This window comes from Alligator sinensis, unplaced genomic scaffold, assembly GCF_000455745.1.
Source record: "Alligator sinensis unplaced genomic scaffold, ASM45574v1 scaffold820_1, whole genome shotgun sequence".
NCBI lineage: Eukaryota > Metazoa > Chordata > Crocodylia > Alligatoridae > Alligator > Alligator sinensis.
In genome coordinates, this window is record NW_005842428.1 from 209,540 (window position 1) to 236,893 (window position 27,354).

The following is a 27,354-nucleotide window of genomic DNA, read 5'->3' on the forward strand; positions in this document are numbered from 1 at the left end:
GTGAATAGTGAAAAAAATGGAGGGGTGGGGGGGGGGGGGGGGGGTGTTACATCTGTAAGTAGCCCAAATGTCCATGGTACTGTCTGGAAATACAGTTCAGGCTCTTCCACTCTGTCAGCATTGGTGCACACTGTACAGAGAACCTTTATTCCAGTCACTCTGATGTCTGACTTGGTTGTGCAGATGATCTGGTGCTGACTTTCTTGGTACTTAGTGTTTTCTTAGTGGCTACATGTCTGGAGTCGTCCTTCTTTTTCATATCTGCTGCCAGGCATGTTTCTGTCATGTTAGTGATATGCTAATAATATGGTATTATTCAGCTTTCCTGCTTATGCTGTGGGTGGAATTTGTGAGTTCTTTGAGACACCAGTTATCATGGGTGACTGGTGCCTCTTGGCTCTCTGGTTCTGGGGCGGCACCAGTGGCTGATTGTCAGCAGGGAGGGGGGTCCCCCAGCGGTTGATTGCCAACCCCAGAACTGCTGGCAGCAAGCTAGAAGTGCCGCTGGTGCTTCTCTAGGGGGCACCAGTTGGCACTCCTCACTCACTCCTAAAATTGGCCCAGCAAGGGCCAATTTTAGGAGCGGGGGCACATGTCCCCACTATGCTCCCCCTATGCATTGCCTATGCCAGGTATGGTACTGCCTCTAACATAAGACATTAAATTCATTTTTTTTCCCCCCTCCCTAACTAAACATAGCCTGTCCACCACGGTTATGAGCCACACTGGCCTAATAAGGAATCCAGAGATCACTCTCAAAATAACAGATCTTGTGGTTCTTTATGTTCACTCTCACGTCCCTCTTGTATAACATATGAACAAGACTTTACTGGGCTTATTGAGATAATAAGCCGAGTAGGAAATATTCTTCTGCTGCCCCATAGAATTATGTTACTCTTTGTATAAAACCATGTAGGTCTTCTGGAGAGGACCCTTGTTTACAGTCTGTCTGTACTAGCCGGATCATGAAGTGAAGAGGAATACTTGCAGGAAACAGATAATAATACATTTCAGCAGCATTTTTTTTTTTTCTGCTTGTCTAATTGTGTAGTTAACCTTTCTATTCCTAGCCAAGTAGATGAGACCACTTACACTGCATGATGTGCGGGCCGGGAGCGGTCCGAGGCCCTCGGGGGTGCGCGGCGGGCTGTGGTCAGCAGCCCTGGCACGCGGGTCAGGGAATGGAGGCCGGCAGACTAGAATTAGGCACGGACGCGTAGCGGTTGATTAAAGATTATTTTACTTACACCGAAGATGGTTGCGGTGCAGGCAGGAAAACTTGCTTGAGTTGCGGTTACAGACAGAAAAGAAGAGAAGCGGACAAGAGTTCCTTCCACGCGAACCTCTAGCCCAATCCGGTTGAAGGCTCTAAACACGCGAGCCCATCGTGTCAACCGAAGAAAACAACTCGGAGAGAGAGCTCTGGATACACTCACACGAAGTTTGCTAGGCGCGCAGGGAAGGGGTTCGTCGAGGGATCGTTCGGCGACGGGGAGAGGCCAGAGGTTGATCAGACCCTTATAGCCTTCTCACGGTACACGCTGGGTCCGATAGGCTCCGCAGCGCTTAGAGATCTTCACTAGACATGAAGTTCTCCTCCTCCAGGTGGTTGTGGAGTCCTCCAACTTGGGCGGAAACTGCTCAAGCCTCTTATACAGCTAGCAAGCCAATCGCTAGCCGCCACGGGAATAATTTAGAACCGGCCAATAGTGGGACGCAAATTTGCATGCGGGTGGCGGGAACTCCTTTGCACCATGCATTTCTCTTTGCAACTAAGAAATGCACCCTGCAAAGAAAGCTCTGAGTGGCGGGAAATAATTTAGCAGTGCCGAAGCGCGCGCACACAAAATCACACCCTTGGGTTGTGACACATGACAGAACTTCCATGCAAACAAAGTGTTATACATTACGTGATATTTTGCTTTCTTACATGGCAGATCGGTTTATCAAGTCGTAATCCTAATCTCTTTCCTTAATCTTTCCATGGAGTTTTCTCGCAAGACATTAAAACAGGTTGTTAACATCCTTATATAATTTTAAGGAGTGGTGGAAGAGCCCTTAAAATTCAGGGTCAGGCACTTCCCACATTTTACTTGTCCTAAGGCAGAAAAAGGTTGGCCTCTTACTCAACCATGTGGACAATACATTTCTAAAACTAATTATTAAAGGGTATGTACCTATTCTTTTCTTTGCTAAAGGTCATATACACCTTGCTTGTACCTTATTCCTGCCATCTGCTGGTAAGGGGTAAGACACATTTCTGTTATCTAATGTTTAATTGCTACCACATCTTATGAGATGAAGGAAAGTAGTTCAACTCCAATTAGCTTAAATGAGGTCTGGGTCTGCAAAAAAAAAAAAAAAAAAAAAAAAAAAAAAAAAAAAAAAAGGACCTTTCTTAATCTTCCCTTACTACTTTTTTTTAGTCCCCCTCTTCCTTTATGAACACCTTTCCCCTCCAAAATAGATCTCTCTGTCCTTATTTCTCAGACTTTATGGATTTGGATTATTCTTTTCTAAAGTGTTGAGTCAAATTCTCAATCCATCTGTAACTCGATGTACATTCTACCCCAACTTGAATCATAGAGGTTTTATATGTGTTAGAGCAAATCTTGGCTTTGTTTTAGTGCTTTTGGCTAGGACTAACTGGTCTAGTTCCTAAAGATATTACATTAATTTATCAAGTCTTCAAATTTGTTGTATTAATATGTCTTTATGCAAAACAGCAAAAATTATCATTAACTATTGTTGCAGTGAAAAAGGTCACTGACATTTTGAAACTATTTTAAAATTTACAGAGAAAATAAAGCTTGTATTGCAGGAATGCGTATTTGAATGGATTTTTCTATGCAAGATAAAATTACTATTTGTAATATGCTTTGACTTGCCAAATAACTGGAAATCATAAGTGACTGTTTCTAGCTTTTTGTTCAGGTAGACAGATTTATGTTCTTTCATCTGGTAATTCATAAAGTTAAGTGAAAGTTATCTTTTCTCTTCTTCTAGGAGGCCTACATCAAAAAGAAGGAGATATGGGGAATCTGTATCTTTATTGCATCAGTTGACCTGGATGAGATAACATTCACTTTTACAGAGCTTCTGAAAAGTATAGGTCTAAGGTATGTTTTACTGTGAAAATTGTGAGATGCCAGTAATCAAATAATCAGACAGTGTTTCTACTCTGAGAATACCATGCTTTTTTGTTTGTCAGTTTGGACCTACAAATTTATTTTGTAGACTTGAAGTCCACTGTAGAGGAAGTTTTACCACTTTATTCCAGGGATAAATTGCACTTCACAATTTCTAGTTCTCCTTTTGTTAATTATGGCAGTATTCATAATTTTGGTCCTGACTGTCTCTCTAGTAGCTGAGGCATTGGTACTAATTTCCTTTGCAGTAAAACAGTATGCAGCACTGTAGTATGTTGGTGGATCCTGTATCACTGCCGTGGTTAGGAAGACTTGGGGGAGCTTTTACATAGCCTTGCTCTACAGCAAGAGCCTGTCAGACAGGATCTGACCATAAGTCAGATCCTGCCTGTGGAGCCCTGCCATCTGGTCTCTGCAGCTGCCCTGTGGTCTGAGCAGACCCACAAGGGGCATGGTATGAGTCAGACCAGCCCCACAAGCAAGGCGTGGGATGTATTCTGTATATAGCATCCACCCATATATATACAGCATCTGGGTCCCAGACTGCCTGGAGCAGGCAACATCTGTTATGGTACAGGAGGAAGGGATGATCTGTGACCTGATCAAGTCTCCTTGTTGAGTCTTCATGTCTGGTATGGGTGACACTACTGTGACCAATCTCCCCAGTTTGCTGGTCTGGTAATCATGATAGGACTCTCTCTCCCTTAGTGGGGACGCATTCCTTGGTCCTCATTTCCACCAGCATAACAAAAAACCCTATGTACTCATCCTCCCTTTGGGCAGTTTGATTGAAGTCAGAAATCCCGAAGCAGAACTGGTCAGTGAGATTTGGAAGAGATGTGGATTTCATAGGATACCAGGTGGGATGTTTCCTTTGACTTCCTTGTATTACCTTGCCCTACTGACCTCTGAGGATGTTCACCATCAGGAAGTTGGTATCCTTTGCCTCTTGGTCCTTCACTCTTTGCGGAGAAGCTCAGCCTTTATAGAAATTTCTGCTCCGTTGGCAATTGCTATAGAGGCAAGAAGTGAAAAGAAGAAAGAAACCATGTTTGTCAACACTTTAGTAGATGGGATAAAATCTTTCAGGAAAAAAACTAAGGTCTCTGTGGCATTTTCTGACATAGGCTGACTTATACTTACTCAGCATTTATCCAAGGTTGCATATATATATATTTGAAACCACTTCCAAGTGTAATAGGCTTGGAAACATTTACAAAATATAGTGTTTCAGCTATCAGACAGACAGACATACAGCCCTGGTCATGTCCCACAGCTGGAGTGCTTCACAGTATCTGTGGCTGTACGCAGTGGCATGCTCTCTAGCCAGGGAGTACAGCAGGGGGCTGCAACAAACTGCAGTTCTGTTCCCTGGTCCTCTCCAGAGCCCCCATCTCAAGGGACTGTTTCTGCTCTCTCACCAACTCCATGGAAATACTGGGAGGAGTGGGGTGGGATGCAGATACCAATGACTGCTTCTGTGCAGCTCTGTCCCTTCTTCTGGAGTTACCCCCTTTCCCACACTGGATCCAATAGAATAGAATTTGCAAGATAGGCAAAGATTTGGGTTTTTGAGAACTGGAATCTTGGCTCTGGGTGGGAGGGGGTTTTTAGGTGTCTCCTAGCTTTGGTGTGGGGGCGTTCTGGGAGCTCAGAGACAACAGTGGCAGGAGAGCATCCAGGAACAGTCTGCCCTGCTCTCGCTTCTACTTTCTCTGTTTTTGGAGGGCTGGGTGGAGAATGGAGGACAGTGGGGTGTTGAAGGACCTGTACAGCATACAAACATGAAAAGTAAATTGCTTCCAAAATAGTCACTCTGTACAGCATACAAACATGAAAAGTGAATTGCTTCTAAAATAGTACCTCATTTCAGCAGGTACTATTTTGGAGCACTTTGCCTATTTATAGAGTACTGCAAAGTTGTTTGAAAGTTTTCAAATGTGACATCTGTCTGCACCCCAAGTGTGTATCTTATGCAGTCACAACTTGTTACAGTTGATGCCAGTTTGGGGAGTACTGTCTTTCAGTCACTGTTCAAGCAACACTAATACCCAACTCGAAGCTTGTCATCAACTGTGTGCTAGTCATCACGAATGCAATCTGTGAACACTCACTTGGAACATATACCCTGTGGTAATTGAGGACTTTTAAAATGTATTTTCCACACAGGTTCCATAACCTGCTCTCCCCCCCCCTTGTTAATGTGAAGTCTTGCTCCTGTGGCTTCTTGTATTGAAAAGGAAATGGAGATTTCCACAGAAATGCAGTTAAACTTACTCTGCTCATTTTGCCATTTGTTTGCAGTGTCTTTAATGTACCTGCATCGCGTACAGTCCCAGTGGGATGCTGTTAGCCAAAAGAAATGTGTTCTTCAGTACTGGGACATGTTGGTAACAAGAGAATGTAATTCTATAAAGCTACTTTTGTAGAATTACAGTTACTCTCTAGACTTTTACCTTTTTTTTTCTTTAAAAAAAAATGCTCTTTGTCATTCTTCCTCCTTGCAGTGCATGTACATTTTTTCAGTTGTTGAAGCATATGGATAGGAACATGGATACCATAAGCACTAATGTTGATAGTACTGTATCACGACTACAGAAGAAATATGAAGTATTACTTGCGCTATATCGCAAGTTTGAAAGGTAATGTGCATTTTTCTCCTTTAATTTGAATTGATGCATTCTTTGGTAGTCCACGTTTATTTATTTAAATTTCTAAAATACAGATACTTGAAGTGACCATCTTAAATTCTGAATATACGTAAAAACTAGGAAGTATCAGCTGACTGAGCACTTAACACTTATTCAGACATTCATAATTCATATTCACCCCTTAAATATTACGGTATGTTACTTGATAACCCCATTGTGGTTGCTGTTTTGTTTTTTTTTTAATTGCTATGGCAAATAGGTCCATAGCCCGTTGTGCTAGGCCATTCACATCTCTCTCTCCAATAACCAAAGAGATATTGTAGGTTTCCTCCATTTAATCTTTTTCTGCTTTTCCCTGCATTTATTTCTCCTTTCCCTTCTATTTTACTGCTCCTTCCTCTCTCCTTCAAATTTTATTGCATCCACATTCAAGTTTGAGGAACCTGTAACAGACTTTGTACAAAAATAGCACACACAAAACAGCATTCCAAATATGTGAGAAAAATGTTGAGTTATGTGCATGTCTGTAAAACAAATAAACCCTGGGCTTCAGATTTGGAGAATCTGTGTCCTAGGAGTCAAGGGGACTAATGGAGAATAGTTTGCTATCATCTCTCATGTCTGAGGGTGAGCAGTTTTGAATGTCTTGCCTGATCATGCATACAGGAGTGTGATATGAGGAGACAGCAGGCTTGTGCAACCCAGATCAACTAGGTGAGGACACCCTCACACCCCTCTGCCCTGCCGCTGCGTGCCCCCCCCGGGCGCGCGCGCGCACAAGTGCAGTAGACTAGAGTTTTCTGTGCATCCCTTAACAAATGATGAAAAAAATAGTGGTATATCTTAAGGGATGATTCAGCACAGTTGATAATTCTTCAGAGATAAGGGCGGGGAGGGTGTTTGAGTGTAATTGGGCAGGAGTGAGCTCTCAAGATTTGTGACGTGCTGACGTGCGTGTGCTTCATTGCTATTACTTCAGCACCTCTTGTAATGCTTAGTTTCTTGTTTAACTACATTCAGTGAAGTTCTTTCTGTAAAGTAGCTCTCCATGGCTATGTAAAAGTATTCAGCATGGATGGGAGAGTTTCATAAGGCTCATGGGATTATCAGTTTTGTTTCACAGTCCCAAAGTATTTTACAGCTGTACAATTTTGCACCATTATATTTTTGTGGCAGTACATTCAGAACTGTCAGAGGGCCTAGATATCTTATTCATTAACCCTTCATGTGAGTGACCTTGATTATAGTCAGCTGTCACAACCCAGATGCTGAAGTAAAGTGACGTGAAGGTAGAGGTACTAATTAACCGTAAGCATTTTCTATCCTAATACATGCTTTTGAAGATGGTAGCTATGAAGTTCAGATATGAAGTGGCTGCCTACAGAGTGATTTCCAGCTCCTGTTTGTTCTGTCTTGTACCAGTCATGTTTCTGCTCCTGCTAGCATTTCTATATATTCAGAAACTATTCTTTTTTTAGTTGCTTAGCAGCAGGCCTGTTTTTTCCCCTGCCACATTGACACTCAGCCATGTTAAGGAGCACAGTGTGTTTAGTCTTCTTACTTCCTTAAATAGGCAACAGTGTCAATTCATTCTTTATTCTTGAAATCTAACCCAGTTAATCATAGTATTTTGGGTTGTAGGGATCTCAGTAATGTTTTTAGAATCCTGAATCCCTGGCTTGTCCTGAAAGTCTTAATATATTATTTGTACCTACTATAGCTCTTTGTGGACTATATAGCCATCACTCTCTTACTTAAGTCCACATCTTTTAAATATAAATTCTTTCCTAATCTTACTCTTTAATAGTTAGGTGGCATTTGTCCCTACTTTTTGGGTTTTTTTGTGTGTTATTTTTTCAGGGGCGGGGTAGGGAGGTGTTCACATGGCATTGCAAAAGAAGGGACTGTCAAACAAATTACAAAATGTTTAGGACAGTGTAGTCAATTTAAGGTTCTCAGAAAATGAGTCTAGTTTAAATGCTATGATTTTTTAAATCTTGTCGTCTTGATTTCTGGACCTTAGCCTTTAGTTTACACTTCAGCTACATTTAAAGTTGTCCATTCTTCAACCAGGACTTTTTTAACTCCAGTCTGACATTCTCATGATCACTGGACTCAGCATGCCTGTGATTCTTTCTTCCTAAAGAAGGAACATCAGATACTGAGAGACATACAGTAAAATGAGGTGACAGTAGTGAAGCAGGGAAGGCTTTGAGACCGCTTTAAGATACTGTTTCACATAGTAGTGAATTATGGTGCTACAGTCTTTGCTGTATCTTTACAAGCCACTGAGAGATGTGAATCCTGGGGTTTTGGGGAGAGAAAAACCATCACAATTTATTTACACCTAGCTTAAATTGCTTTATTACATAAATGTAAGCATTCAAACAGTAACAGCTTTTTGTAACTCAACTGTAGTTGAAAGCAGTTGTTGAGTCTGACATTAGTTGTGATTCTCAAAAGGGAGGTAAACAGTGGTTTCTGTGAATAGTGGACATTTTGAGAGACAGCAAGTGTTTCTGATTAGCTGATCCAAAGGATGCTACACAATTAAAAAAAAATTATATACCTTTTAGGAGTCGGTTCAATGTTGTTTTTTGTTTGTTTTTTTTTTAGGATTTGTGGACTTATTTATGTGGCACAGCCTAATAATCAGTAAGCTTGACTTTCTTGATTACATAAAATATAAAACTATACCTAAAAATTAAGATTCAAAATCTGTTTTAGTGTTTTATTTGTCTGACTGCTAAGACTGGATCTGTTGGTGTTACTAGTAAGTATATTATGGTTAATAAATATGCTTGGTCAGGTGTTTTGTGCTCCCTGAATGACTTCACCTTGATATGGAGGGAACAAACATTTGAAGGATAGACTTTACAGTCCTAGCATCACATAAAGAATGAGAAGATGCTGGCACAGCTGCCAAAGCGAGCTATTCAATAAATACTGTAACTGGTGAATAGAGTCTGAGTCAGAAATGTGAGTGAGAGAGTTGCTTGAACAATTGAATACATTGCTGCATTCACTTTCTTTGTATAATGTAAGTAACACGTATACTTTCTTGAAAAGGAAAAAAGTATCTAATCTTTCCATTTTGAAATTTGTTGTTTTAATTTCATGAGGAATGCATTGAGATTATCAATATACTTTTTAAAATATCTAAGGAAACAATGCTTGTTGCCCTAAATGAATACAGTCATGGACCTAAGTAAACTCTGTGGACCAGGTTCAAAATTGAAGAACTGTTATTGTGAAATGTTCACTACCTCGTTTCTGTGGTTTATTTACAGAATTTCTGATGAACTCAATTCCATGTTAGTTCAAAAGATTTCTTGGATCACTTTTTTGTTGGCTAAAGGTAAGTTATGATTATTATCGAATTCATGGTTTCACTGGAGTAAATTTATGGATTTCATTTTTATATCTCCAATATAAGAAACATTCTGGTTACAGATATAATGAGATCCCATAATCTTCTGTAGTTCTATAGTCATGTAGAAGTTTGCTGCCTCTTCTGCAATTTTGCTGAACTTTGTCTGGCGTTGGGGATTGCAAAATGTTGTAGTACTCAGGATGTTTCTTGTTATCTAGAAAGCGCCTGTTCTGTAATTTGGTCTTATCTTCTTGGCAAGAAGTTGGCAGCATTTATATTTCAGGCAGGCCTGGAAGGTTCCCTTTAGGAATGGTTTGGGCTGTTGTTAAGGATAAGTGACAAAAGCCATATTGTTATAATTGTATGATCTTATAAGGCTTCACTAGAACAGAAGTGGTCAACCTCTGTCCTGTGGCACTGTCATCCAGCCTGTGGGGCTTCCCATGGGTCAGAAATTTGGCAGTGGAAGCAGATGGGACCAGGTGGGGGCAGTCTGAGTCCCAAGGCCTAATCCTGGGAGGGGTGGGAGAAGTCCTGGCACATGGGGCAGGGTGATGTTGTGCTCCATGGTCTAATCTGGCCCACCGATGGCTTGATCCAGCCCACAGACTGACTCTGCCCCCTGGTCTGTGGGGTAAAAGGTTGAGCACCACTGATCTGGTAAGGAATTCATCAAAAAAATTGCTAGCACTAGTCCAACTTGCATCAATAAGAGACCAAATGGAGACAATGCTCTTGTGTCTTCTGGTATGTTTACAGATGTATCAATTGAGCCTACTTAGGAGCAACTGAACCAGTGAAAATTCTTTGTTAAAATTCTCTAGCATAAAATACATGAAATTTGATGGGTTCTTTAGCTCTACCCCCTTATTGAATTAAAGCAGTGAGAAAGAGCTAGTACTCTTCTAGCATATGCCTTAATAGATATTTAGGCCAGGTTTTTGCAGCTTACAGCTGTGGAGCCACTGGAGCTGGTTGGCTCTACTTCCTAGCTGTGGTCTGACATGGGCCAGGTAGTTTTGGCAATGTATCTGCAGTAAGGGAATTTTCTTGCACTTGTGCTGGGGCCAGACAGCTGGGAGCACAGCATTGTCACTTCCCCTTGCTCCCTGGATGCGGCATGTGTGCAGTTTCAAGCCTGTAGGGCCCTGCACCAGGGCTCAGGCTGCTACAAACAGCATCTGTACTGCTGCCACTTCCCCCCACCTTGGCTGCAGTATGGGAGCAGCTTCCAGCTGGTGGGGAGCTGCTCTGGGGCTGGGCAGGTTCCAGCTGGCTGTGCTGCAGTCATGGGGAAGAAGGGGAACAGGGAGAAGCTACAGCAGCATCACAGTCTGCAGATACCTGGTCCCAGTGCAGCTCCCCACCAGCTGGAAGCTGCACCTCTGCCATAGCTGAGTGGTGGAAAGGGGCCGAAAAATGTGGCAGTGCTTACACGTGCAGTTCCCAGCTGCCTGCCCCCCATATGCGTCAGGGGGAAAGCCCACTTGCTGCTGATGCACCACCAAACTCATCCATCCCCGTTGGATGAAAACTGGGTTGTTCCACATCATGGCTTGAAAAAGTTGCTAGCCCCTGATGTAGGCCAAAAAGAAGACTGAAGGTGAATGGCATCAGTCAGTGTGAAGCTGGGGAAGAGCCTCAGGTATACTTCTCCTAGTTTTGGTGGCAAGTAACATTGGCACTAAATGAAAATTACTGTAGCTTATTCAAGTACTTCTAATTCTTGTATTTCTGTAATCTCTAAGTAAATCGCCTGTCACACACAGACCATTCTTGAGTAAAGCCATGCTCCCCTCTCTGCCATATGGCAACACTTGCATTGAATTTATCTTTATTGTACACTAGTTTATTTATGCATTTTGAAACCTTAACAACTTTCACAAAATATAAGTATATAACATAAATGCCATTTGCTGGCTCGGACCATAGGGCCATCTAGCTCAGGATCTTGTCTCTCACAGTGAGAGATTGGATGCTGAGGGAAGTGTGGACAGGGCATGTCCAGAATTTTTTGCCCCCTAGTTCTCTCCTATTGCAGCTTTCAGTGTTCAGAGGCTAGGAAATCCTGACTTGGAGGCTGCATCCCTATCTACCACTTTCAGTACCTACTGAAGGACTTTTTCTCCAAGAATATCCAATCCCCTCTTGAATTAGGTTAAGTTGTCATGCTTCACACCATTTTGTGGCAATGAGTTCCATAAGTTAATTGCTGGAGGTGCCCACATTGCCATATTTGGACCTGTGGGGAGTCCCACAGGTTAGATGACAGTTTGCATGCTGGATCACTCTGGTGCTTGGGGCCTAGTGGTGGCCCAAAGATTGAGCCCTACTGGTTTAAATGCATCAAACTTCAAAGATGTTCACAATTTAGGGGATGTTTTTTAGAATCCAGTCATAGGGGTTTTTAAATTAAATATTTAAGTCCTTCTCTGTCTATCTAAAACTCCTAGCATTGGCTCAAAGCTTCTTACATTTTTCAGGAAAAGTGTTACAGATGGAAGATGACCTGGTGATCTCTTTCCAGTTATTGCTGTGTGTTCTCGATTATTTTATCAAACTTGCACCACCAGCATTGCTCAAGGAACCATACAGTAAGGGTTTTAATCTTTGTGTTCATAACCTTGACTCATTTCTGAGCTTTAAGCTAAATTCCTGGTAGGGCTTTAATAGTATCCACAATGAATATAGTAAATCTTTCTAAGTATGTTAGGATAGAATAGTTGTATTTAAATTTTGATTAGATTAATTGAATGGAGCAGTTTGTGACCAAAGTCTTTAAGCGCTCATTTATCCGTATTCCTGTTTTAATGTTACCAGGGGCATATCTTAAAAAGCAGGGAGCATTGAACAGGCACTCCCACAGTTTGAGGGGGCCTGATCCTGCACAGGAATTTCTGGTTTATGTAGGACCAGTCACCTCACGCTCCGGGATATCATGTTGTTTGTTGTCCAACAGTATCAATGCGTGATGTGTTTCACCCACTGAGTTGGATCAGTTGTGCTGGGACACATCTCAGCATAGGTGATCCACTTCATTTGGTGACATCTGTTTCTACTCCAACTGCAGTACTGTTCCATTCCACTCAAGTCCTGAAAAACTGTTAATGGATTAATGTTTGTAACATGCCTTCATGTTAGCTTTAAGATTAGAGTCACTAAAAGCATCAAGGATGAGGAAGACCCACCCATCTTTTTCTGTTACCAGTTTTTCAAGGGTTCAAGCAAGGCAGAATTTTAGCTGAGGCCCTTGAGTGCAGCTTACGTGACTTAGAGGTGAAATAAAATTTAGGATAAGTTGTTCAAAGATTTATTTAGGCTTTTATTGTATTAATGTGGATTCTGTATGATGTAGCACCCTTTTTGTGACAGAAGTGGGTTTTTTATTATTGTAATTCTGCAAGGTGAAATTTTTAGGTACTCTTCTTTAAAAGGTTTTTAAAATGCACCATAGTTGTTTGGTGTACTTTCTTTCCGTTTGCATTGTTAAAAAAAATCTGCTTTTAATTCTTTAGTAATTCTAACTGTCCTTACAGAATCTGCTGTGAATACAGTATCTATTAATGTCTCAACTCGAACTCCAAGGCGAGGTCAGAATAGGAGCACGCGTACATCAAAGCAAACTGATACAGATACAAAAGTTATTGAAGTCCTTTGTAAGGAACACGATTGTAATTTAGATGAGGTAACACTTTTGCTTTTTAAAGGGTACAGTCTTAGATAATGTTATAACCAGTTCTAATATTATATTTAATATCAGCTAAAAGTAGCTTAAACAAAAGTTAGAGGTACTTTTAAATGAGAGGTTATCATCATCTATTTAAATTTTAGTGCTGGAGGCGGTGTGCCATTCCCAATCTTCTTCTTTATTTATTCAACACCTTCTTCCTTTGTGATATTACAGTAGTGGCCTTTGAGGTATATACTGATCAAAGCATGTAAGACAGAGGTGATTATGAATATCTCCAGTCTGTTTTGAGCGGAAGCCTTGGTGGTAAGGCTTGTAATGGTGCCATTATTTCTTTCATAGTTCAGAAAGCTCTATATACCTGTACATCTAATTTAGTAATTCAAACATTTTAGTGGTCTAGACAAGTTCAGACATTTTTCTCTAAAATAAACAGTTAAGTAGTAGTCTTGGTGCAAGTTGTTTCTACCGCTCCCAGGGAGTGTGTCACAGACTGAATCAGGAATCCATCCCTCATGGAAATGTGTAGTAGAATCTGTCAATCCAGGATTGGCTTTCAGCCACCTTTGGACTGACAGATACAACAATCATGAAAGACAGTCATCCTCAACAGCGAAGGATTGCCAGTGATAAAGATGATGATGTCATGGTAACTTAAGAATGACTACTCACTATCAGCCCTGCTTTAATATGTTTAACAACAGTGTCTGTTTTGGTAACATTGTACATTAGTAATATTATACCTCTCTACTTTTTCCAGGTCAAAAATGTATATTTCACAAGCTTCATTCCATTCTTGAATTCTGTTGGTATTGTAGCTTCAAATGGACTCCCAGAGGTAATTTAGAGTAATTTAAGACAGTTAAACAAATACTCTGCACTTCTGAAAACCTTAAACATTTAGCTTGAATATCCTTTATGTGCCAAAATTCTAGTGTCATCTTTAGTAGATATCTAACAAAACAGGCTCTTTAAAAGAAAATGGGATTTCCAAGACACTTGATAGATTTTCCTCCCCCCTTCCCTTACTCCTCCCTCCTCCTTAACATCATGGGAGGCTTTCTTAACATGATGTCTTAACATACTCTCTTAAATCATAGAACAGTTTTCTTGTGAGACAGCTTTTGAATTTTCAACATCTGCCTTTTTCAGATGTGTTCCTTTTTTGGATAGTTTAGGAGTAGTAAATCTTTCAAATGTGCAGGAGTTTATAATAGAGGAGACTTAGCTTTTCTTCCAGCCCTATGATTCTATGGTATTTATTTTGCTGAATAAAATGTTACATAAACTTCCCAGGAATTGCATTCATTACTCTTGTGAAAACAAAATACAGTCAGGGTTAAACGAAGATGTGCACCTCTCATTGCAGTGAGGTATGAATTGCTGCAAATGAAAAAGTCACAAAATCAAGTGTTCCAACTGTAAAATAAGAAAATAAATGCCTTCTCAAATTAAATTTAACCAAATGTAGGAATTTTAGCTTTTTCGCTATACTAAAAATATCCTAAAGATTTAGATGCTGTTTTACAGGCAATAAAGCTATAGCCCAGGGGTGTCCAACCTTTTTGAATGTGGGGCTGGATCACAAACTTTCTATCACCCAGTGGGCCGGTGAGCCATATTCAAAGACATCACAGGAAGTGGTATATCAGGAAGTGATGTCACGTGGCCTTTGACACCAGTGAAGTTGCAGGGGTTGATATGGTGCTGGTTGACATGGCATGCATGCCTGAGTTGACATGGTGCTGCAGGAGCCACTTGGCTACAGCCGGGTTGACCTGGTGCTGGCCTACGGCGGGGTTGCCCGGGGGCGGGAGAAGCCACGGGGCCAGGCCAGGGTTAACTTGGGGCCTGTCCAGGCTGCCAGTGCTATGCCCGGGTTGGCATGGTGCTGCAGGACCCACCTGGGCAGAACTGGGTTGGCACTGGCCAGGAAAAGCAGCATGCAGCTGAAGCTGGCTTCCCATGTGCTGCTGGGGATGGGAGGAGGCCAGCCAGGTCTGCACCGGCCAGCAGAAGCAACAACGGAGCCATGTGCCGCTCGGGACTGACTGGTGCAGGCTTGTCCGATCCTGAGCGGCACAGCTCCGCCACTGCTTCTGCTGGTCGGTGCAGACCTGGCTGGGCTCCTCCCGTCCCCAGCAGCACATGAGAAGCGGCCCCCTTGGGGCCTTGTGCGCGGGTGGCTGGGCCTGGAGAGCCTCAGTGCCTGGGGGGAGACTGGCTGGGGGAGCAGGCGCTGTCTTGCTGTGGGGCAGGGCAGGGCAGCGGGGCTGGCTTGAAGCAGGTGGGTGAGGAGGAAGCAGGCGCAGGCCGGCAGTGCCAGTGTCTGCTGCTTGGCCTCCCACGCGGGGCCGCTCCCTCTGCTGCTGCCACCGCTGCGGCTCCGCGCGCCACGATCCACGCTAATGCCACCGCGCTCAGGACTGCCGCTGCCGCGGTTCCGCATTCTGTGCTGCCGCTGCAGCTCCGTGCACCTCAGCAGCGGCTCCACGCTCTGCAGCGGCAGTGCTGCCGCCGTGGTGGGCCAGATAAAATGGCTTGGCAGGCCGCATGGCGGTCTGCGGGCCGTATGTTGGACAAGCCTGCTATAGCCTGTTGTATCCTTGCAGAGCTCTTCACTTCAGATCTTTGTAAGGAGGCTGCAGAAAAAGTTGATATCTACTGAAGCAAAGTGAACCTAAATCTGTGTTTAAAATGCATAAAGGTTTCCAGTATTCAAGCAACTGTGAATTTTATTTAGGCATTTAACATGACCGAAAAAAATTCCCCAAATACAAGACCTGTCACAGGCAGCTGTTGTTGTTCTCCTGCATGTTAAATCGGCTACAGTCTTGATGATCTTTAACAATTGGTTCCAAACCAGGAAGAATCAACCTTTTCAGCATCCTTGGTTAGAGGCAAAGCAAGCAGAATACATAGTTTCTAATTGTGAGATCAGTAAGGCCTCCCTACCAGTACAACACAGTTTAACGACTGCTGCTCCTACATAAACCTCACGTAGAAACCTATATCAAAACCACCGCTTGAAAATCGTCATCTCCTGAAATCTGTGGGTGGGAATTGAAGAACCAGGGCCCTAGCATTCTTTTCCTTGAAATAAGTAATTCAAGAGATGTCCCAGAACAATACAACTATAAACAATTATAGGCAGTGGTCAAATGTAGTCTGTTTTTAAAAAAAAATAAAAAATCTTTTGTTACATCTGAACTATGTTCAGTCTTTAGTTATGGTCAGCACAACAGGATCTAGCAGCATGGATCATTTTGTTTTTACTTTATGGAACTGAACTTTTTTCATTTAACATTTGTTTTAATTTTCTTTTTAAAAGGAAGAAAAACTTCCTGTACTTTTAAATTACATTTATACTGTCCACCTTGCTGCATTTGACATTCGTTGTTTATGCTGAATGTGGGAGTTACAGGTAAACTGAAACAAATATTGCTGCCGTTTTCAATTGAAGACCTGTGGGCTAAAGCAGCAGCAACAGCGTAGTTTGTAAGGGCTGTTCCTTTTGTAGTGGAAGAATTCCTCTTAAAAAAAACAAAAAACAAAAAAAAACAAACAAAGAAACAAAAAACCAAACCCAAACTATGCGAGTTTTTGGAAACTTGTGCAAAAGGTCATATTTTGAACAAATTACAAATATGTATGGAAAGAAAGATATGTAATAGAACTCAGATTTTTTTCATTATTTTGAGTAAACCTGTTAAGAGATGGCATCATAACTCCACTCAGGACAGAAACAAATGATAATTGTGGCTCCAGGACACCTGTACAGTTTTCTGATTTTGGCATTGGCTGGAGCTATTTTAACCTTAGCTGCAATTTAGAGTAATCTGTCTGTTATGCTATCTGGGGATTACCAGAGTACTGCAGCACTCGGGCATACTGCCTGCTACAGTAGGTATAAAAGAGGGTATTCTAGGCAAGAGGATGTATTGCTCGTGGAAGACGGGTGCTTTGTGATCCTAGAGTAGTTTGTTAGGAACATTATAAATTATGTTATAATGCAGAAACAAACCTTTCTCCCCTACAACAGGATCACAGTGGTGTTCATTTATTTATCCTGTAATAAAGCTTTTCAATATCTTTTTGAGGTTGAGACTCTCTCAAGGCAATATGAAGAGGTTTACCTGAAAAACAAAGACATAGATGCGAGATTATTTCTGGACCATGATGAAACTCTACAGCCTGATCACATAGATGGGTAAAAATTTTTATGAATTTCTATTCTTTTTTTTTTTTTTTTTTTAATTTCCATATTACAGCAGAAAAAATGAAATCTCTCCTGAGCTCCTTTTTTTTCCTTCCACATGGGAAAAATAAGGTCCTTTTGGTCTGAAAATCCCTATGCTTTTAAACATCATCTTTTAAGGTATGTTAACGTACTTTTAAACATTACTCTCTTACTCTTTGAGTGCCAAGTGGAATTTAGAAATGAGTTAACACATACTAGCTAACAATCCCATTCATTGTATTAGTTCAGGGGTGTCAAAGATATGGCCTGTGGAGCTGTATCATCTGGCCCCTGGTACTCCCTGTGGGTCTCAGTTGACCCGTATGTAGCATGGGGTGCATACTGGATAGCTCTGCATGCAGTGCCTGCTCCAAGATCATGCTGCATGTGTTGCCCACTCCAGCTGCTTGGGAATTGTCCAACCACTTCATCCCAGATCTAGTGCAAGTCCCAGAACAGATGCCACAATATGTGTGGTGCATGCTCCGGTTGCTCCGGGATATACACTGGATCCAGCATGGAACATGCACCGAATGTAGGTGCCACATGCATTGTGGTCTTATGCTGGCCCCTCTGGGATGCTTGTGGTATATAATGCCAACTCTGGGATGTGCTAGATCTGACACGTGAAGTCAGTCTGTGGGCCCCATCTGGTCCAGGTACGTATAGACACCTGGATTTAAAGCAAAAATTAAGAAATTGAGGTAAGAGAATTTTTAGTGCACTCAAAATTTTAAAATGACTTTCTTTGGCCTTGTCTGGGCTAGGAAAATGTAGTAGTAGACTAAAAATGGACTAAAAATCAATAGAATAAAGCTAGGATAAACTCTTAATATAGCTGCATATGAAGAAAATGAATGAGCGCTGCTGGATATGGAACATTTATGAAAATCTGTCCTATAGCTTTTTTTCTGTTGCTTTAATATGCCTATTTAGAAAACGTGGGATTTGCTATATTGAAACTCCAGTACTTCACTGTGTTTTATTTTTCCTATCTGTAGTTGCTTACAGTTGGAGAGAACACCAAGGAAAAGTAACCCAGATGAAGAGTTCAATCTCATACTTCCACAGACTCCAGTTCGGTATGAAGCATTAAAAAAATATGTATTTTATTTGAATTTTTAAAAAAATCTTCAGCTCCAAAGGGTAGGTAGTGTTGTTTTAGAGTAGTATTAGTTAGCTGTGTTAGATGCATTTTTATAGACTAACTTGATGCATCTCTGTTTCAGTCCATCTCAACTATGCCTTTGGTTTTAAAGTAATATCACTTCTAAAACCAAAGGTCCTAATCTGGGTGACAGTGGGTACATCTACACAAGATGCTTTAATGTGCATAAGATTAAATTAATGTGCAGTTAAGCATAACTGTCTACATGTGTGCAGCAATTACCATGCAGCAGATTAGTCTAATGCCTATGTTCTAGTACCTGTAAATACAGGTACTAGAAATCGGCACATTAAAGTAATGCTGCAAAGTGCACTGGTAGATGCTGACCAGGAGCAAATTGCTGCCAGTCAGCAGAAATCCACAGGGGGCAGGGAGCCCTGCCCTGTTTCAACAGGATGCTGCCTCCCAGCCACATGGAGATTGGCCCTTGTTCTCCACATGGCTGGGAGGCAGCTTTCCAGCAGCTGGGACAGCTCTCCCCTACCTTGGGGAGATCAGGGCTAGTCTCTGTACTCCCTGCCAGCCTGAGGCTGGCACCTAGGGAAGCCAGGAGCTCTCCCTGGCTGCTGCAGGGGAGTAGGGCAGGAGCAGCTCCCATGGGGAGAAAATTTGCTCCCAACAGGCATATGTTGAGATGTGTGGGGTCCCAGTTTAATGCACCTGAATTTTCTGTGCAGAAAATCCAGGTGCATTAATTGCACATGTAGATGCACCCAGTATGTAGACCGCATCCAGCATACTTCTGATGTGTAAAAACCAAAACTTCCCATGTAAATGTACTGTTTGTTATTCTTGTGTGTATAAAGAGTACTGTAACTAGGGTTTATATATTTTTTTTGCCTTCTGTAGGACGAGCACCTCACATGCACCTTGAAATTCTCTATGTACCTTAGTGCCCTTACATGCTCCCTGTGTGCTGTTACCACGTCTTACCATCTCAGAAGCCCCTTACAATTCCCTCACCTTCTTCATGCTTGGGGTGCTATGTATTCCACCAGTCACTTTAACCTCAGTGTTTTCCATTTTACTGTGTCAGTAGCTGTTTCACTTATTCCTACTTCCTGTCTGGCCAGGGGTTCTGCATGCCCCATTCTCCTTTCATGCTAGAGCATTTCCCATTTTTTTTTTTTTCCCCCCTCCTTGTACCTGCTTGGCTTTGTGCAGCAGGTCCCTGACCTCCTTGGAGCATGCACCTGGGGTCAGCCACAAAAACTGATCCAGTAACCTTAATGCTGCACACGTTCTCCCTGAGGGGAACCCTGCCACTTGCCTGCCACGACTTGGGTCTCCCATTCATGGGTGGGGCTCCTTCTGGTTGCTCCTCACAGGTTGGGCATCACTCTGAGTGAGTATTCTTGGGGCTCTGCCTCCCCTACACCCCAACCATGTGCCGGCCTCTCGGGACAGCCAGTTGATGGTCAGCCAGCCTGCCCTCCGGTGTTGCCTCCCGGGTCCTCCCCGTTTACCAGGCTCCAGGTGTTCTTGCCCCACCTAGATGCCTTCAGGCCATAGGACAGTCACTGATGGTGTGCCAGGCCCTCTTTGCTGCGCCGCCGTCCTTGATGCTGCTTGCTTGATCCGGCTTGCTCGATCTTATGAACGTCGCTCTTGGCCCTTCTTGTCCTAGGGCTCAGGGAAAATCAAAGAAAAGGGAACAACTAACTTAAAGAAGAAAAAGAAGGGTGTGGGGGGGGCTCAGCCAGCCCCACTCATGACTCGGGTACCTGTGGTCCATTGATGCAGTCCTCCCCGGACCAGCTCCTCAGCGTCCGGGGTTGCATTCCTTTAATCATCTTTGGACCCTGCCGATGGGTCCCTCCTCAGCTCCTCTCTCCCTGGCCTCTGCCGGGCTTGCCCAGCTCAGGGGACGACTACAGCCAATTCCCTGCACTGTCCCCACAGCTGTTCCCCCTCTACTGGCTTTTATTTTTGCCACATGGCGTTTTCATAGAATCATAGAAGTAGGGTCGGAAGGGACCTTGTAGATCTTCAGGTCCGACCCCCTCCCTGGGCAGGAAGAAAACTGGGCTCAAATGACCCCAGCCAGGTAGGTATCAAGCTGCTTCTTAAAGTCCCCCAGGGTAGGAGCCAGCACCACTTCACTTGGAAGTCGGTTCCAGATCCTAGCCGCCCTGACTGTGAAGTAGTTCCTACGGATGTCTAATCTAAACCTACTCTCCAACAACTTGTGGCCGTTATTCCTTGTTATCCCAGGGGCACTAGGGGAAACAAGGTCTCTCCCAACCCCTTCTGGTCCCCCCCTAGTGAGTTTATAGATGGTCACCAGGTCCTCCCTCAGCCTTCTCTTGTGAAGACTGAACAGGTTCAGGTCCTCATTGTCAGCCTCTCATTGTAGGGTCTGCCCTGCTGTCCCCAGATCATGCGGGTGCCCCTCCTCTGGACCCTCTCAATGTTGTCCACATCTCTCTTGAAGTGGGGGGCCCAGAACTGGACACAGTACTCCAGCTGCGGTCTGACCAGTGTCGCGTAGAGGGGGAGGATCCCCTCCTTGGACCTACTTGAGATGCCCCTGTGGATACACGATAAGGTCCGGTTAGCCCTGCCAACTGTGACCTTGCATTGTCGGCTCATGTTCATCTTGGAGTCAGTGATGACTCCAAGATCCCTTTCTGCCTCCGTGCTCTCAAGAAGGGAGTTTCCCATCTTATAAGTGTGCTGCTGGTTACTACTGCCCAAGTGCAGCACCCTGCACTTGTCAGTATTGAAACGCATCCTGTTTTTGTTAGCCCACCCCTGCAACCTATCCAGGTCTTTCTGCAGTCTTTCCCTCCCTGCTGACATGCCCACCTCACCCCAAATTTTGGTATCATCAGCAAATTTGAACAGGTTGCTTTTCACCCCGTCGTCCAAATAGCTGATAAAGAAATTGAACAGTGCGGGCCCAAGGACCGAGCCCTGGGGGACTCCACTGCCCACTTCCCCCCGGGTCGAATATGACCCTTCCACCACCACCCTCTTGAGTACGACCCTTCAGCCAATTCTGAATCTATCTGACCATGTAGGCGTCAATGCCACAGTCACCTAGTTTTTTAATGAGGATGGAGTGGTTGACAGTGTCAAAGGCCTTGCTGAAGTCCAGAAAGACTACATCAATGGCGACACCTGCATCCATTGCTTTTGTGACCTGATCATAAAAGGCAATCAGGTTGGTCTGACATGACCTGCCCCTAATGAAACTGTGTTGGTTGACCTTGAGCATCATCCCCAATGCCGGCCCATCACAGATGTGCTCCTTGATGATCTTCTCAAAGAGTTTCCCCAGGATTGAGGTAAGACTGACGGGCCTATAGTTGCCCGGGTCCTCCCTCCTCCCTTTTTTAAAGATGGGGACCACATTGGCTATCTTCCAATCATCTGGCATCTGGCCCGAGCACCACGAGCACTCGTAAAGCCGTTCCAAGGGCCCTGCAATAACCCCTATGACGTCCTATGACGTCATCTTCTCACACATAATGTCCTATGACGTCATCTTCTCACACCATTCCCAGCCACAGATAAAAGCGGCTGATGAATCACGCGGGTGTCCTGTCTGGGCATGGCTTGTCAGGCCTGCCTGTTTCTGGAATGGGTAAGTAAGCCATGGTTTCAGGGCTTTTTCCTTTTCTGTATTCGTGGGTTGTTACTGCCCTGGTCCCCACCACAGGAGGGGTTTCCCAGTCTTTTCCTTTTGTTCCCCTGGGATACCCCTCTACACTCTCTTCCTAACATTTTCTTTTTATTTGGGAGCCGAGTCATTTAGGATGCTAACGTATTCAGCTCTTTTAAGGAGGAACAGAGACAATAGAAGTATATCATTAACTAGAATGCACTAATAGATGGCACCAACAGATACTTCAATTTGAAGACAGAGAAATGCTTTTCACCAGAATTGGGAGCATTTTGTCCAGTGATGTCCAGAGCATTCCTGGACATTTTAGAATTGATTGGATGTATCTTTTAGGTTTTGCACAGGCACAAAATTTGAGTGAGGGTCCTCATAAGTTTTGTCAATAAAATGCTTTCTTCTGTGCTTGCTGTGCAAAGATTTTTTTTGACTTTACAATAGCAAAAACTCTAGTACCTTCATTTGTCACTTCTGTTTTCCCATACAAAGTTGGGAAAAGTATGACAAAATTGTACAAACTCTGTGAAAACTAAAACATAAGAATAATGGAAAAAACGTAACTGTGAACCCTCTAGGTTTACAGATCCACAAAAAAATTTATGGCACAATAAAAGCACAATGCCTGTATAAAGTGATACGTTTTTATGCGTAATACTCGAATCCTTTTACCCTCAGAAATTAATATAAAATGGGCAGGCGTAGCAGTCTACATTTTCATGTTGTCCTACCAAATTTAAACTTCAGCACTTGACAGAGAGAGCAGTTCTGGGGACTAAAATGGATGGGCAGAATCTGAACTACCAATCTTTGCCCTCCCTTTTTAGACTACCAGCAGGGATGCCAGTTGAGGCTGTCAAACCTGAATAACTTTTCCACTGGAAATTGAACTGACACTAGCAACTCATTTTGCATGAACCACCAAAATGCCACTAGGTGGCAGTAAACAAATAGTGACCTAGAGCTGAAAGATTATACATGATTTAAGCCTACCTAGTGCTTTTTATGGTTTATGTCTTTTCACAGCATTTCATTAAGTGAGCCTGGGCTCACAAAAGTTTGTTATATATACATTATATATAAAAGTCTGTTGAATATGCTTCCGTGTGTGTAAAATTTGATTTAGCTTATAAGGTACAAATCTACCCTTTCTTATTCTGAAAACACCATGTTTAATTCTTAATTTGGTATAAATTCCCTCATTTGGTAATGCAATGTGGGCCTGACCCAAAGAACATAGAAGAACATGGAAGCCCCTCCAATGGCTTGAGGGAGATTTTGGGTCATGCCCTTTGAGTAGCGCTTTGAAATATTGTTTCTGTACAAGAAACCTGGGTTTTGAGGCCTGTTCTCATTGCTTTAGAAAAGTCTTCTTAGAAATCCTGTTACCAGAAGTTTTAAAAAAGGCAATGCCAGACCAATTCTTTTTCATTTCCTGTTTCATAAACAACAGTGAAGCTATAGATTTCTAGGACCTTGATCTATGCCTGGCAAACTTAGAAAAGCATTTACAAGTGTGTGGCGGGGGTGCTATGGGCAGGAATTGTGGAGGAGAACGGGACAATTCAGTTAACTTTTTAGATTTTACTTCATGAATATTCATATTACATTGCTAGTTTCTATAACTCATGTAAGTAAAGAACAAATCTTAGTGTTAGTAACTAACATTTCTTAAACATGTATATAGTATAACAGCTGTAAAAATTAGATGCATAGTCTTAGATCATAATTTATTTGACCTTTCTGATGCATCATAAATCAGAAGATTGTCCATATTCAAACGTCTGCTTAAACTAGTCTAAGTTAACAGGCTTACATCACGCCACTTTTACCGCATGATCTTTTTTCCCCCACAGAACACCCACCATAACTGTTTAGTTGTGGTAACAGTGATATCCTACTATGTTTTAATATATTTAAGAAAAGATAAAATGATGTTATTTCGGAACTCTGTCACTTCTGAAAAATATAATGTGAAAGTACAACCTGTTGAAATTGTTAAACTGCTTTTCATATGTTGGATAAACTGACAAGTCAATACGTTGTCCTACCTTAAAAAAAAATATCCAGCCTTACAGCTATATGTACAACCTTATGATGCATAAAAGAATAGAAGCTGCATAAAGACCTTTTTTACAAATATGGAGTAGTTCAGAAAACTTGCACTTCATTCACCCTAGAATTAATTCCTGAAGACAACAGGCCCTCAATTTATGTGCACATGCCTATGATGATGATAAAGCAGTATAATATAGTAGCACCAATATATGGACAACTGCAGTTGATCAGACACTAGCTCACAAATAAGCACTTGTCCTGTTGAAAGAATATATTTTTAACAACCAAAAAAAGAAGTAATAGTTCCACCAGCCTCCCTGGTAAGTACATGCCTTTTGAAAGCGGTCCTCGTTCAGTCATCTTGAACTGGTGACCTCTCTGCAAGGTTCTCTGTAAGGTGCGCGCGTGCGCAGCCAAGCATAACTAAAAGTGCGGCCATGCACAGCCTTTTCAAGGTCACGCACCAGGAGAGGCTGGAGCCGGAGCCTGAGCGTGGCATGGGCTCCACTGGCTCCAGGGAAGTGCTCTGCTCCACTGCATCAGGGCCGGGGAGTAGAGCGCTTCCCTGGAGCCGGCGGAGCCCGCTCCAGCCGCTCGCCCCCGCCTCCATCCCTGCCTTGCCTCGCCTCGGGGAGGAGCCGCTGCCTACCCCAAATGAGGCTCCACTGGCTCCGGGACACTGCTCCGCTCCCTGGCATGGCCTCCAGGGACATGTCCGGCAGTGTCCCGGAGCCGGCAGAGCCTAAGTGGGGCAGGCAGCGGATCCTCCCTGAGGTGAGGAAAAGCAGGGATGGAGGCTGGGGTGGGCAGCTGGCCAGGCTCTGGCAGCTCTGGGGAAGTGCTCCACTCCCTGGCCCTGATGCGGGTAAGTGGAGCACTTCCCCGGAGCCGGCAAAGCCTGTGCCAGGCTCTGGCTCCAGCCCCTGGTCCCTGTCCCCTGACCCCAGCCTCCAGCCACCGCCTCCTGGCTTCAGCCCTTGGCCCCCAGCTCCAGCCCCCTTCGGTAAGTGTCCCACACTGGACCGAGGCGGCGTGCTCACGGACCACTGCTCCTTAGAGGAAACATTGCCTCTCTGTCAGAGTTCATAACAAACATCTGTCATCGCAGCAGTCCAGAAATCTTTTCTTCATGAAGAAGAAAAGAGTTCATTCAAACAGGAACTAAACTTTTTTGAGGTGTACTTAAGGTTGTTTCTCTGAAAGGAGTAGGAATCTATATTTTTCTTAATGGAATTATAGGTATTCTTCATCTTTGCCATCATTTACATACTTCCCTGAAAGAGATTTGGAATCGTCTTTATTTTGATTTTTTTGCAGTATTTTAACTTAAAGGATTAGTCATGATTCAGGGGATAGCATCTCTGGGGGCTTTAGTCACTTTCTTGACAACATCTAGGTGTGATTTAAGGACATGAATAGAATTGGCAGTAGCATTTTGGTTTTTGTTTTTTTGGATCTGCAAAAACAAACCTAACAAAGGTTTGGCAGTGTTGAGAGATTTTATTCTATAACCTGCAGTTTATGTAAAAGATGAAAACTTGTGAGCTTGCAAGTAGCTCTCAAACTTAACAGATCCCTTATCAAACTGGTAAGAGATTCTGTATGTATTGTTTTCATACAAGACAGATATCCGAGTTATTTTCTAATATTATTAAAGAATATTTTATTTAATTTTATAGGTTCAGTTGCCCTTCCATAGCTATGTTACATAATACCAAAACCCCTCACTGTTAAATTACCTCCAAACAGTTCTTGTTTATCTACAGTGGTAGTTGGTAAGGGGGCAATGGGATGGATTGCCAACATGTACAGCCTTTTATGTGGAATAGAAAGGGAGCAGGGTTGAAGCAGGAGGTTAGGTTTAATGAAGTCTTCTCTCTGAAAAATGGAAAAAAATTGTATGTTATGCACTTTGGCTGTTGCAAGAACTAGGGGAGTAGTGTTCGTAGTACTGAAACACATTTTTCCCTAAAATGTGCATCTAAAGTTTGTATCATCTTATGACACTATGATTGAGAGCATGGTATAGAAACAAAATTTAGTTCATAACTTTGAAACCAATAGGCTGTCTTCTTATAATAGTGGTATTACCAGTGATCCTGGTTTTCCATGTTAAAAAATCCAAAATTTTCTCTTTCAAACCCTAAAATTTGCATTTTTCTATGATTAAAATGAAAAGCTACTCTGTATATAGATATCAGTTGAACACAATGTTTTATTGATATATTTACAATCTTAAAGAAATTTGGAAGCCTAGGAGCCTAGTCATAATAACATTAAATTCTAAATACCTGTATATTTTGGCATATGATTTTGGTTTTGTTATCATGGAAAATAAGAGCTCCCCCTGCCCTCTTTGCTCACTAGGATGCAGGTTCAGCTGCGGCTGTCTCCCCGCTGTTTTGTGGTACTGAGCAGCTGTGATATGCCATTATCCATTGCTCCCAAACCACAGGCTCCCCAGCCCTGCTGGCACCCCTGACTCTTGACCTGCAGCCCCTGTCACCACTTTGGCCCCTCACTCCTAACTCACAGCTCCCCACCTGCTAGCCCTGCTGGTGTTCCTCACTTCCAACCTGCCCACAGGCCCCAGCTCCTCAGTGTGTGGGGCAGGGGGTAGTGCCAGACCATAGGCAATGGGCCGGTGGTAAGGGGGGACTTTGAGGGGGTATGGGCCCCCTAGTGTGCCCCCAACAGGGCTGCATCCTGGCAAGGTTGGCACTGGGCAGAAGCCTCCTCCACAGCACAGTTCACAGGACCTGGTGTGGGAGAACAGAGCAGGGTGGTGAGACTCATTGCCACCGTCACTGTGAACCCCGTGCCTACCACAACACCGTGGCTGCCAAGGTGAGGCACCACTGGCTGCTACCATAGGGTAGGCAGCTTGTGCCTCCCCACTGTGGCTGCAGCCAGGGGGCACCTCACCAAGGTGATGTGGCTGGCACGGGGCTTATGATGGCAGCAGCAGCCATAAGTCTAGCTGCCTGGCTCTGTTCTCCCTGGCTGGTCCTGCCCACTGGGCTGCAGAGGCAGCTCTTGCCTGGTGCCAGTATGGCCAGGCTGCAGCCCTGTGCCCTGCTATGGGTGCACAGATCTGGGGTGGGGGGCATGTGCCCCCCCCATGTTACCCCTGATGTGATGCATTGCTTCTGACACTTGACCCCTCCCCGGGAGTGCATGCAGAGGTGGAGAGCCTCCTGCCCCAACAAGCCACCAACGGCTGTCCCACTGCCTGGCTGGGCCCCATGGCTGCACATTCCCACCCTGGCCCTGTGCACCATGTACTGTCCTGCCTACGTGGCACCCCTAGACCAAGCCACCAATCCTGTCCCACTCCTCTGTGTGGGCTCGGCGTGAGCTGCCCCCCCCCCCCCCTTGGCCCATCACCCCCACACACCTCTAGAC

General features: G+C 43.6%; 1 protein-coding gene across 2 annotated transcripts in view; it reads left to right on the top strand.

The window, feature by feature from the left end:
- Positions 1 to 27,354, top strand: part of RB1 (RB transcriptional corepressor 1) — a 128,149-nt gene that overhangs the window by 26,178 nt on the left and 74,617 nt on the right. Inside the window, exons 3-11 of one of the 2 annotated variants that reach the window (XM_025211774.1) lie at positions 3,007 to 3,119; positions 5,657 to 5,791; positions 8,417 to 8,455; positions 9,091 to 9,158; positions 11,657 to 11,767; positions 12,710 to 12,858; positions 13,622 to 13,699; positions 16,962 to 17,071; positions 18,103 to 18,183. In XM_025211774.1, the coding sequence (XP_025067559.1) occupies positions 3,007 to 3,119; positions 5,657 to 5,791; positions 8,417 to 8,455; positions 9,091 to 9,158; positions 11,657 to 11,767; positions 12,710 to 12,858; positions 13,622 to 13,699; positions 16,962 to 17,071; positions 18,103 to 18,183 (884 nt within the window). The remainder of the gene's footprint in view (positions 1 to 3,006; positions 3,120 to 5,656; positions 5,792 to 8,416; positions 8,456 to 9,090; positions 9,159 to 11,656; positions 11,768 to 12,709; positions 12,859 to 13,621; positions 13,700 to 16,961; positions 17,072 to 18,102; positions 18,184 to 27,354) is intronic. The other variant, XM_025211775.1, reaches the window with a different exon arrangement.